The sequence below is a fragment of the Lucilia cuprina genome, chromosome 6, assembly GCF_022045245.1.
Source record: "Lucilia cuprina isolate Lc7/37 chromosome 6, ASM2204524v1, whole genome shotgun sequence".
NCBI classification, from domain to species: domain Eukaryota; kingdom Metazoa; phylum Arthropoda; class Insecta; order Diptera; family Calliphoridae; genus Lucilia; species Lucilia cuprina.
The window spans coordinates 42,374,973-42,387,963 of NC_060954.1; the positions used below are offsets into that span (position 1 = coordinate 42,374,973).

At 31.4% G+C, this 12,991-nt stretch overlaps 3 protein-coding genes across 3 annotated transcripts in view; 1 reads left to right on the top strand and 2 right to left on the bottom strand.

Moving 5' to 3' along the window:
* LOC111684822 (putative uncharacterized protein DDB_G0281251) overlaps nucleotides 1–5,220 on the bottom strand; it is a 65,330-nt gene extending 60,110 nt beyond the window's left edge. The window contains exon 1 of the mRNA XM_046955419.1: nucleotides 3,564–5,220. The gene's annotated coding sequence lies outside the window, so the exon portion shown is untranslated. The remainder of the gene's footprint in view (nucleotides 1–3,563) is intronic.
* Nucleotides 5,221–6,462: 1,242 nt separating this feature from the next.
* LOC111689756 (isochorismatase domain-containing protein 1-like) lies at nucleotides 6,463–7,878 on the top strand. Its single transcript, XM_023452216.2, has 3 exons — nucleotides 6,463–6,635; nucleotides 6,731–6,943; nucleotides 7,505–7,878. Exons 1-3 carry the CDS (start codon nucleotides 6,513–6,515, stop codon nucleotides 7,763–7,765), a joined length of 597 nt encoding a protein of 198 aa, XP_023307984.2. The 5' UTR covers nucleotides 6,463–6,512; the 3' UTR covers nucleotides 7,766–7,878.
* LOC111689755 (pupal cuticle protein Edg-78E-like) lies at nucleotides 7,766–8,368 on the bottom strand. Its single transcript, XM_023452214.2, has 2 exons — nucleotides 8,295–8,368; nucleotides 7,766–8,227 (listed from the first exon to the last, which is right to left on the bottom strand). Exons 1-2 carry the CDS (start codon nucleotides 8,304–8,306, stop codon nucleotides 7,865–7,867), a joined length of 375 nt encoding a protein of 124 aa, XP_023307982.2. The 5' UTR covers nucleotides 8,307–8,368; the 3' UTR covers nucleotides 7,766–7,864.
* Nucleotides 8,369–12,991: the final 4,623 nt, after the last annotated feature.

Consider the following 12,991-nt stretch of genomic DNA (forward strand, 5'->3'; position numbering starts at 1 on the left):
AAACGTTAAACGATAAATAGAACTAAACTAGATATAAAATAGAACTGAAATAGAACTGAGCTTGAATTGAACTAGAACTGAACCAGAACTATACTAGAACTGAGGTAAAAATGAACTAGCACTGAGCTATAGCTGAACTATGAACTGAAATAGAACTAGGACTGTAATAGAACTAGAACTCAACTATGAACTGAAATTGAACTAGGAATGTAATAGAACTAGAACTGAACTAGAGCTGAACTAGAACTGAACTAGAACTAAAACTGAACTAGAACTGAACTAGAACTGAACTAGAACTGAACTAGAACTAGAACTGAACTAGAACTGAACTAGAACTGAACTAGAACTGAACTAGAACTGAACTAGAACTGAACTAGAACTGAACTAGAACTGAACTAGAACTGAACTAGAACTGAACTAGAACTGAGCTATAGCTGAACTATGAACTGAAATAGAACTAGGACTGTAATAGAACTAGAACTCAACTATGAACTGAAATTGAACTAGGAATGTAATAGAACTAGAACTAGAACTGAACTAGAGCTGAACTAGAACTGAACTAGAACTAAAACTGAACTAGAACTGAACTAGAACTGAACTAGAACTGAACTAGAACTAGAACTGAACTAGAACTGAACTAGAACTGAACTTGAACTGAACTAGAACTCGCGGTCTAGAACTGAACTAAAACTGACCTAGAACTGAACTAGAATTGAACTAGAACTGAACTATGGTAAGTAACAAAGATGTGGTACGAATGAAGGAGAATACATACATGTTAATATGTTGTATCTGGGTTGACTATCCTGTTTACCACTTGGACAAAGGCGAAAGGTCGATGTCGAAAAAATCCCGACGGTATATCACCCCAAAATTCTTGATCTCCCATTCAATAGCTCCTTCTGCAAAAGGTTGGCCATAAATGGATCTATATACTACACTACAGTAGTATGTACTACTATACCATATGCAAAGTTAAAATATTTAGCACATATAAGCCACTATCAGTTATATTTTGCACTCCCGATTCTCTACTGGAAATCGAACGCCCGACTTCCGGACTACAACCCTACCAGTCTCTTCAAAACGATTTTATTTTCATTTATACCTTTCTGACGTTTATCCAACTATTTAATGGGAGTATCACTAGACATCAGTGTAAAAGTGACGTGTTTATTTATAAGTTCAATGAATTTTACTACATACAAAGCTTATGTACATTAGAGCACTGAGATCTTTATTCTAAGTTGTAAGTGTTTTTAACATTTTTTTATAAAAATATTTTATAGTTTTATCATTATAGCACCACTGACGTCTTCTCTAACTTTCAGCAAGAGTACTTGTAAGTTAAGTTACACACTCACACATTGTTAAACCGACAAATGACCGGATGGATCATGCAATCAATGACCTAGAATGCGATTTTATAAGTAGTAATGTACATTTTGTTGCATGACTAAATAAATGTTATATTGAATAAATAAAGTTATCAATCATGCTTCTTCGATTCTATGTCACTTTTTTCCGCATAGTGAATTAGCACGATAACTAATTAACCATGTCAAAAATTTTCCAATCAGTATTGTGGAAAGATGTAATAGTCGAAATAATAACGCTCTCAAGATATTTGGAAGCTACATAAGCCAGAGTTTGAATGTTCTTTTTGCGCGCTCTACATTTATCTAAATCCTCAAGTACAATTTTGAATAGTTGTGTACGTTATTCTATGTGTGAATACGTAACACATCATATTTACATCCGACTTGCTCATTTTGAGAAGCGGCCTCGTTTTACAATTCTATCCTATTGGATTCTTTCGTCCCTCTTTTTATTTCTCTCTAAAGTTCTCTTCCCTTTTTATTAGCAATTATATTCGCTTTTTCATTTTCGAATTATTTCCGAAATATTATTCGTTTATTGCTCTCTTTTAGTCCAATAGGGTGATAGATTCAACTATATCACCCTAAATGCCTTCTGATTCTAGGTAAATATGTCATGTTTAGTTTTATATTCTGTTTTTTCATGGACTTCAGTCTAGAAACTACTATAGTCTTGGTATTAAGTACAACTTCTCATAATTCTGGGTTCCCCCAGGCCTGCTTTGTCTTTCAGTTTAGACCCATCTTCATGGAAACGGACTCCTAGGGTTATTTGCTCTTATAAACCATGATATTTTGTGTGATTTCAGTGCTTTAAAGTTCCGACAAATTCTGTCTTTGATATGCAATAAGGCTAGCCCGATGTTTGTGTACAGCCTTCTTATGGATCCAATATAGATCGATGACGTTTTTTATAACCGCCTTTAATCAATTCGCCTAAAGATGAGTCTGAATGTTCCATTCAGTGTTAGTCAGGAATGTTATTTCCGGAATCACATCACTTCCAAGATACTTGGATCTAACTTCGACAAATGCCCAGCAGTGGAAAAGAACATGCTCCACATTCGTCTGAATCCACACGTCTAAAGTGCTTCAGAGTATCACTGTCCTTTCCACCTGCTCTACATTCGTCTGAATCCACACGTCCAATTTTGCATAGATGAGCTCGCAATGTGTGTCCATTCAGAATACGAATACTAACATCAGACTTGCTCATTTTAAGGAGATTTTTCGTCTTGCTCTCATTCGGGTCACCATATAGGATCTTCGTTGTTCTTCCCATTGTTTCATTATTCCATGAGGCCTTATGGGATTCCATTGCGTCGAATGGTTTTGCGTTTGTCAGCCTCTAGCTCCTTTCCCTTTAAAGCTATTACATTCGCCCTTTCTCCTGATATCGCCCTAATTGCTTTCTGGCTGTCGGTGAATATATTAAGCGCTGTGGGCGCCATAATTATTCGAATACAATTTACGCATACCATTATTACTCGTACTTTTGCCTGGAAGCTTGCTTAAAGCTATGTATATACGATTCTTAGATCTTACAACATTGACAGTAAAATGTGTAAAAAATGCCTAATTGCCTTGTCAACTTACATATTTTACCTTTTACATGCTTTTTTCTGACAACGTTGCAAAAGGAAAATTGTAAGTTCATACATTTAGTAGACATTTTCTGCTCATTTTACTGACAACGTTGTAAGATGTGACAGTAAAGTAAAACCAAATCACATTATACTTTTTGTAACTGGTGTAGGGTATTATATGGTTGGCCTCGTCGGACTATAATTTCTTTTTTATTTATGAATGGTTTTGCGTTTGTCAGGTTAACTGCCTAGAGCTCCCTTAATTGCCTTGTCAACTTACATATTTTACCTTTTACATGCTTTTTTTCTTACAACGTTGCAAAAGGAAAATTGTAAGTTCATACATTTAGTAGACATTTTCTGCTCATTTTACTGACTGACAACGTTGTAAGATCTGACAGTAAAGTAAAACCAAATCACATTATACTTTTTGTAACTGCTGTAGGGTATTATATGGATGGCCTCGTCGGATTATAATTTCTTTCTTTTTTATTTATGAAGAATTACAAGAATGTTTAGACAAAGTTTTTTACACAAATTTTCGTTTTTACTATTGACATTTAATTGACATTAATATAAAATTTGTTTAAACACTTACCCGCAAAAATAAAATCCAAATACTTCAAATGAATTTTAATGATGTGGAGGGGAATTCAGAAATCCGCGACGTAATCACTAGTTGAGTTAACAATTTATTAAGTAACTTTTGTTGTAATTTATAAGTTAAGTTTATTAAGTATTTGTTATTGATATTAGATTATTTATTTTAACATTTATGTTTTAAAAGGGTGGCAACTTGTTTTAAACAAAAAGCAGCATAAAAATAACGGTATAATAGGGGATGTTGTGTGTGTGTTTTTTTTTCGTTTGACTTTGTCTATTAATATTTACGAAATGACAGATTAAAAAGGAAATAAAATAGAGCGTCAATTACTCTCAAATAATTAGAGCGCCGTTACTGATAATTTTACTCTTTTTTGTTGATAAAAAACAAATAATTTTAAAGGAATTTAGTTTGTTAAGCAAATTGTGAGTATTTATGTTCAGAGGGCGGGGGGAAAATGTCAATGTCAAAAATACATATGATTTGAGGTTTTTGTCTGTCAAATTATTACACATGTAATTATTACAAATATTTAATGATTTCTTTTTTTCAATAAATTTTAATTTGTTTTAACAGTTTACATTGTAGTATTTTTGCTTTAGAGAAAGATTTTAATAATTTTTAAAATTTAATAAATTTGTTTTTTTTTTTTTTTGTTTATTTTCCAAATTAACGATATTTTCCTTTAACTATTTGTGTTAACATTTGCAACACTGTTTCTTTGTTTTTATTATTTTGAAACAAATTTAACATTTGTCAGGGTAATCACTGTAATGTTGTTGTATTTAGCTCTTAAATTATGTTAGTTTTGTTGTTGTCTTTCGTTTATTAATGTTTATTTAAGTGTTTGTTGCCGTGTCTAATTTTTCAGCTGTGTTTTTTCTAATTTTGCTATGAAACGTTAAACTATTTCTGGTTTTATCGTACTTTGTTGCTGTTTTTTTTATATTTTTCTTTTTGTTTTACACGTTTTTTTCTTCTTTGTATTTTCTTAATAGCACTTTATTAGTCAGTCACTTTGTTTCTTTTACTTTTTTTTGTTTTTGCCAACTGCTAATGAAAAACACAAAACACAAAACCAATGACTTGTTAGATTATTGTTTTTGCACAAAATTTATTGAATTATATTGTTATTTTAAGAAACACAATGTATAAAAACTTATGAAATAATAAGGCCTTTTTAAGTTTTCTGCAGAATTTCTATTTTTAATTGTGCGTGTTTGTTACTTATTTCAAATAACAGCAACAACAATTTCACTACTTTGTGCAATGACTTTTTTCTATTTTCTCTTTTTTTTTCTCTCTTCTTTTCGAGTTAATAAACAATTTGACAACTCTCCACAATGTGTGTGTAACTAATTCCCCGTTAAAATAAATGTCTACTACTTTGTTTCTTTTTCTTTTTTTAATAACGTGTTTGTTGGAAAATGGGTTGGTGGGGGTAATTTTAGTAATTCCCTTTTTATCCTTCAGCTATTGCTAATTTCTTTGTTTTTTTCTAGGTACTTTAATTACTTTTTATTAATTTTCTATTTGCTTTGAATATTTATTTATTGTATTGTATAATTATTTTTGCTTCGTTTTTACCGTTGTTTTGTATAACTTTTTTCTATCGTCTGGTTTTCGCGTCTGTATTACTGCAAGTGAGAATAACAACTGATTCTTTATAGAATGCGTTTACTCCAACAAAAAGCTTTTTGTTACGATACGCAAGAAACGTGAAAAAAGCTTTTTTATGGAGCAGTTTGCTTAACAAAGACAGTGTTATCGTATTTTTATGTTTAAATATATGAGAAACAGTGCTGCCAGAAATATTTTCAAAACAAAACTTACAAAAATTAAAAAAATACCCTTTTTCGTACCTTCTGAACTTGAAGATAGATAGATAGATAGATAGATAGATAGATAGATAGATAGATAGATAGATAGATAGATAGATAGATAGATAGATAGATAGATAGATAGATAGATAGATAGATAGATAGATAGATAGATAGATAGATAGATAGATAGATAGATAGATAGATAGATAGATAGATAGATAGATAGATAGATAGATAGATAGATAGATAGATAGATAGATAGATAGATAGATAGATAGATAGATAGATAGATAGATAGACTGACAGATAAAACACAATACGGTTCCCAGACACGTTATCATTAGGAGGAAATCTTAATGAACAGTTCAATACTAACTGGAAGTACGTAGAAACACATTAAGGGCTAATTACTTACTACTCATTTAAACTAGTCTTAACTTGCTGTTAGATTAAACTCGGAACAAATCTAGATATACTTTAACCGATAATTGTATTGATCAGTTAAGGATCAGTTTAATTTGTTAGTATTGCCAACTTTTTATTCAAAAACATAAACATTGAACAGCTGCTTTTTGCAAACATTACTTTTGTAAAATGTACTATTTCCCAAAAAAAATATAAATCAATATCTGAAACAATAATAATACTGATAAAAGTAATAAGAAAATTACTATTTATTTAAAATATTAAGTTTTTCTTCTTCGGAATTCATTATTTTATTGATTTTCTTGAGTGGCCAATAACACTTAGTTAAACTAAGATAATAAATAACTTTACTGATTACTGAAAATCAAAGAATAAAGATAATCTTTATCAGAAAAACCCGATCTAAGTTACAGAAATGAGAAATCAGGGATGGGTATGGGGAAATGTGGGGAAATGTTATTGCTTTTGAATTAATTTTATAAATGTTTTAAGGGGAAAATTTATAGTAGCTGACATTAACAAGGTATTTTAATGCAAATAATAACGAATTTAAGACTTTAGACCGAAAACAGTAACAAAATCTTAAATAACTTTTGAAGCACCCTGTAAAGAAGTAATTGAATAAAATTTGTACAAAAATAAATTATAATATTTTATTTTTATAGCTCAGTAAAAAAACCATCTTTTCCATTCAATGGCCCGCAGATTAAAACATTTAAATCCCAAAAGGACATTATTTTTATTGTGTGACATTCAAGAGAAATTTCGTCCTGCTATGTTACTATTCGATAATTTAATTGAAAATGCTAAACGTTTGGTAAGTCGATTAATGCTAAAATCAGGAATGAACTAAGTACTTATTACATTATGGCTAAAATAATATAATAGTGTCGCCTATTTTGTTTTCTCTAGACAGAAGCTGGAAAAATTTTAAATATTCCCTTGGTAGTGTCCGAACAAAATCCCGAAAAATTGGGTAAAACGGTAGATGATTTAGACATTTGTCATGCCAAATCTTTGATAAGCAAAACACGTTTTAGTATGATTGTTCCAGAAATTGAATGTGATATGAAGAACATATTTGAGGGAGATCAGCCAAGTGATGTGATTTTATATGGGTTGGAGGTTAGTGAAAGAAGTAAAGAAAGTCCAACTTGTCTATGGACAAAACTATAGCCTAGAGAGTCTAGAGTATACTATATCCAGAAAATAGACTATATGTTACAGTTTAATCTAAAGATTAGACTAAAGACTAGAGTATAGTTCATTCTTAAGTCTAACTTATGTATATCTAAAGTATAGACTATTGTCCATATTCTAGACTATACAGATAATATACTATAGTATAGTCCATTCTTTAGTCTAACTTATGTATATCTAAAGTCTAGACAATTGTCCATATTATATAGACTACAATACATTTATAGTCTAGACTGTTGTCCAAAACTAGATAATATTCCAAACTGTAGTCAATATTACTTATTATATTATAATCCAGAATATAGACTACATTGTCGACCCGACTATAGATATAACTATTGTCCAGTTTATAGACTTAACTATAGTCCAGACTATATACTACACTATAGTCCAGAATTATAAATCAGTCTATAGACTAGTATATAGACCAGACTAGACTTCTATTTGTTTATTCGATTGTCTCATAATCTTATCTATATCTTTCAGTCCCATGTTTGTATTGAACAAACTGCCATCGATTTATTAGCCCTAAATATAAATGTATTTGTGGTGGCCGATTGTGTAACCTCGAGACTTCATCAGGATCGTAATATGGCCTTAGAACGTTTACGTTCTGCCGGTTGTTTTATAACAACTACTGAATCGATTATATACGATCTATTGCGCGATAAAAATCATTCAAAATTCAATGATTTAAAGAAAATATTAGTGGCCAAATCATTGGATATGGAAATTAACAAATCTTGATCTTGTTTTTGTTTAAATATATTCCAAAATAAAATAAAAAATAATTTTGTAAAAAAATAAAAAGAAATAAAAATAATAATTTATATATCTCGACGACAGTTAATGATGTTTTTTATGATCCTCATTTTTCTCAACTTTAGGATGGCTGTTAATGTAATCTAAAGCTTTTAAAATGGCCGCCGGTGTGGGTGGTGCTGTGGGTATAACATCGCCTTGAGGATGATAACCATTAGCATCGGCTGTATAGCTGACCTTAACCGGTACACCTTCTTTGGTAGTGAAATGAAATTCACCATGTACAGCCGTTTGATCACCAGCCTCATCAGCTCCTATGCCGTTGGTGATATCGTAGCCATAAGAGAAATGACCATGACCATCTTCCTTTTTGAATTCTTTATTGACATGAGCATGCGCATCATCATCGACAGCGACAGCACAGACGATAAACGTGATCAACAATAACTGTGAAAAAATATAGTTTTTGTTTTTTAAATTAAAAATTCTGTTTTTCGTTTTCAAATTTTCTTACATATTTCAACATTTTTCTTTTTTTTAACCAAGAATTCTTTCTTACGTTTGTACTTTAAAATTTTAACTTAAACTGAGTTTAATAAAATTTCATTACACTTATTTATACAAATTGTTTTTACAATTAAGCCCGGTTTTTTTTTGTTTTTGAAAAATGTTAAAGATTTTTTATGATTTCAAACCGGTTACCGGTTAAAATTCAATCGTTTTGTTAAATTATTTTTAGTTAACCTTTAGTGCATATACTAAGTTAAATATTAAATGTGTTAAAATTTAATCATACCTTAATATTGTAATTATTTTGAAAAATTCTCTACTTCACACGTTACCGCCACCCAGCAGTTCGACAAAGAGTCAATGCATACGAAAAGACAGTAATTTCCACTAATAGTTACCCACCTGGATGATCGTAATTCGTCATTCGCCACGAATGTACCCTTTGTAATCGGGTATGAAGACAGTCGTCACTTTAGTGTCCCCTTTGTAAGCGGGAGCGGAGACAGTAGTCTCTTTACTGTCCTCAAGTAACCTAGAGATTATACTCTTAAAAGTTGTTTTTTTTATTGTACATCCGAAAGTAGTTGTTTTACCCATCTTTTGAAGAAATGATTTTTACTTTCTACTAATATTCCTCCATCTGGTTGACTCCAATTTATAACTTTTGGGTCAATCGTCACATTATTGTCCCATAGTATTCTGGAGAATAGACACTTGAAATTTTCAAATTTTAGTTCCATTAATATCTTACCACCTGTCTGACTCCAATTCGTATGTTTTTGGTCTTTTGTCACAAAGAAACTCTTTGTAATCGAGTCCCCTTTGTAAGCGGGAGCGGAGGCAATCGTCTCTTTACTGTCTCTTTGTAGGCTGTAGAGTGACGATTGACTTCCTCGTAGAACAAGCACATGTTAAAATGGTCGGTCACCTGGGTAGTCAGGTGGCTAGGGGCCACCACAAGTGGTAGGTTAAGTGATCAGTTCGGGACTGTCCCATCGAACTGCTGGGCATCTTTACACGTTTCTGGGTGAGTTATTGTGCTAGCTTGGTGAAAGTGTATTTCTAATTTTTAACTCTCTTGGATAGAGAGTTAAATAGTTTTTAGAATCTAATAAACTTTAAATTCTTTTCTAAAATTTAATAGATCGTTGCAATACCTATTCTCTTACATTTACAATTGCATTTTGTAAACTTTTAGGGCGGGTTTTTCTGATCAAGTTAATCTTCATTCTTTAGTTAAACCTGGTTTAATATATGTTTCATGTTTTTCAGTAATCATTAAAGTTACTTATTATCTTAGTTTAACTGAGTGTAATTAGCCAGTTAAGTTATATTCTTTTCCCGATATTATTCTTCTAAATAGTTATTTATATTTTTTCTAAAGTTTTACAAAAATAACATTTGCAAAAAACAGCTGTTCATTGTTTATGTTTATGACTGAAAAGTTGGCAAATACTAAATCAATTGATCCTTGATTGTTGTTGCTTAAATCAGCAGATGCCCTGTGAATGTACGGTCCTAGTAGCTCTTGACTTGTCGAGGGCTTTCGACACTGTCAATAACGCCACACTATTGGAGGATATCCTGCAATCCATACTGCCCAACAACACGAAGAGATGGTTCGTGAGTGGACGTCAGTCGTTCGTGGAGTTTATCGCCACATTTGTTTAACTTCTACCTCTCTAAACTCCCCGCACCTCAACAAGGCGTAAAAGTGATTTCATATGCGGACAATTGTACTATTATGGTGAATGGTTATCTCCACGAAATTCATAAGTTCTTCACTGAGCGTAACCTACAATTATCATCAGCGAAGTCATCAACAACACTTTTTAGCACCTGGACAAAGGAAGTATACGTAAACCTTGGCATCGTGGTAGATGAAGCCAAAATTCCGACCGTGCACCACCGAAAAATATTGGGTGCCACATATGATAGCCTCTATAATTCCTCAGCTCAACCCACTACAATCACGCACAAGTTGCAAAGTAGAAACAAGGTCCTCAATGCGCTAGCCGGCAGCTCTTAGGATATAGATAAAGAAACCTTGTTGGGTACATATAAAACTATTGGTCGGTCAGTAGTTAATTATGCTGCTCCAGTGTGGTCACCTTCGCTCAGTGATACTCAGTGGAGAAACATTTAAAGCTGCAAAAATGCCGTCCTAAGGACTGTAACGAGCTGACTACAAATTACCTGGGAACATCACCTACATGAGGAAACGAAGATCCTTCCAGTGCAATGGATTTATGGATGCATCCAATTGAAGTAGCTCAATTTTTAGGCCTGGACATTGATGTGAAACCCCCCAATTAGATTATTGTATAGTTTTAGCTGTTACAACAACAACAACTGATCCTAAATCCATAGCTGAACACACACAATCATCGTTTAAAGTCCGCCTAAAAATGTTCCGAGTTTAATCTAACAGCAAGTTAAACCTAGTTTAACTGAGTAGTAAGAAACCTGCCCTTATTCATATAAAACTGGTATCGACCTAAATTAATTAATTTAGGTGTCCCGTTGACAATAGATTTACAATTTAATTGTATCTCTGTTTTTGTTTTCTTCAATTAATTTATGTGACAGTTTTGTCTTAAAGAATTTTTTACGTACGCAAGTAATTATTTTTTTTTTTTTTAATATAATCGCAAGTAAATTAATTATTTTTATTTTATGCATTTTTCATTTTTATAAAAAAGTGAGACTTTTGATTGTCAAATATTAATGACATTATTAACACAATGCTACAGAGTTAGATTCATTTTGGTGTATAGACTAGAAAAAAGACTATAAACTTGACTATAGTCCCAAATATTTGATATGTCGCTTAGGCGCCTGAAAGAGTACGGATGGGATCAGTGTACACTTAATAAGGTAGCCTCGTCGCTACAACAAATACAACAATACAAAAACAACAGGCGATTTGTTATTGTAGAATAATCCCATCTGTCAAAAAAAGCTGTGTGTGTAGAATGAAAAAGCAACAAATAAACACAATAAAAATATGAGTTTTTAGCAATTATTTAAATTTTTAACTATTAATATTAATATATTATATTAATTAAACGTGGAATGTCTGAAAATCATAACTATATCTATTGGGAAGACCAATTTTCCGAATTAAAGGTGTTTTTTGTGAAAAGTGATTGGTCGTGTTAAAAATAGTTGAAATTGATTTTGAACGTATGCCGGAGCTAAACAAACAGGAATTTTGACAGATAAGATTGTAAAAGCTGATGATCAGCTGTGCGGACGAGGCTACCTTATTAAGTGTACACTGGATGGGATCACACATCATGAGAGAGATTTGAAAATTTGACAGTCATATGGCTCTCTACATTTTTTGAAATGAATCAAAAAAACAAGCAGGTCGCATTAGATCAGGGATGTATTTTTATGAAAACAGATCCAAAAAAAAGTGAAACAGCTGTTTCCATCTAAATTTGTTATTGTTTTATACCTTTAGTACACTACTAACTCTACAAACTAGATTATAATTCATATTATAAACTTCAATATAACCCAGGACTACATTATAATTAAGACTATAGACTAAACTAAAGTCCAGATTGTAGTCTAATTTACAGACAAGTTAAGATTATACAATATATAATACAGACTATAAAGTAAATTGCAATTTAGACTTAAAACTAGCTAATAAAGCAGACTATAGACTAGACTATAAAATTTAGTCAAGACTAGATTATAGTTCATATTATAAACTACAATATACCCCAGACTAAAGTCTAGATAATATATAAGACTATAGGCTAAACTATAGTCCACACTATAGACTAAGTTGCAGACAAGTCTTGATTATATAATCTATAATACAGACTACAAAGTAGACACTAATATAGACATAAAACTAGCTAATAAAGTAAACTACAGCCTAGACTCTAACTTTAGTCAGCCTATACTATAATAGAGAGTATAAAATAGTCTATAGTTTAGATTATTAAGTAGATCATGTACTAAACGATAATCCAAATTAGAAACTAAACTACACTGCAGACTAAAAGCAGGACTATAAACAATAGCCCAGACTAAAGCCCAGATTATAAATATGACTATAGATTATAGTCTAGACTATATATACTCTAAATTACGGACAAGACTATTGACTAGATTAAATAAACTACAGTCATATATGTATATACATATATTTATTGTTATTTGTAGCACAGTGTTACTACTTAAGAGGTTTACAAATTAATTAATTATTTGTCCAGAATATTTTTTTGTACACAATATCTTGATAGAGTTCGTTAGACACGCTAATAAAAACCTTAAGGGCCAATTTTTAAGTGAAAGATTAAAGTTTAAATTAAAATTAATTCTCGAAAGTTGTTTTTGAATACTCAGTTAGTTAATTTTGTTTGCTAGCTTCAGCGCCCAATGGAGGTGGTTTAAACCTAAGCAAGAAAAGCAATAGTGTAAAACTAAACAGTAAAATGTTTTAATTCTTGATTGGTACTAAATAGGTGAACTTTAAAACCCAAAATTTTTTGTTTTTAATTTAGATTTTCTTTAATTTTCCAATTAGATTTATAATTATCCTTTTCTTTTTTATAAATTATGCATTAGTTTGATAACAAACAGTGACGTTTTCTGTTATTTTGTATGGCAGCACTGCAAAGTTTAATTTTGTACTCAAAAACTAAGAGCGGGTTTCTTATTACTCAATTAAACTATGGT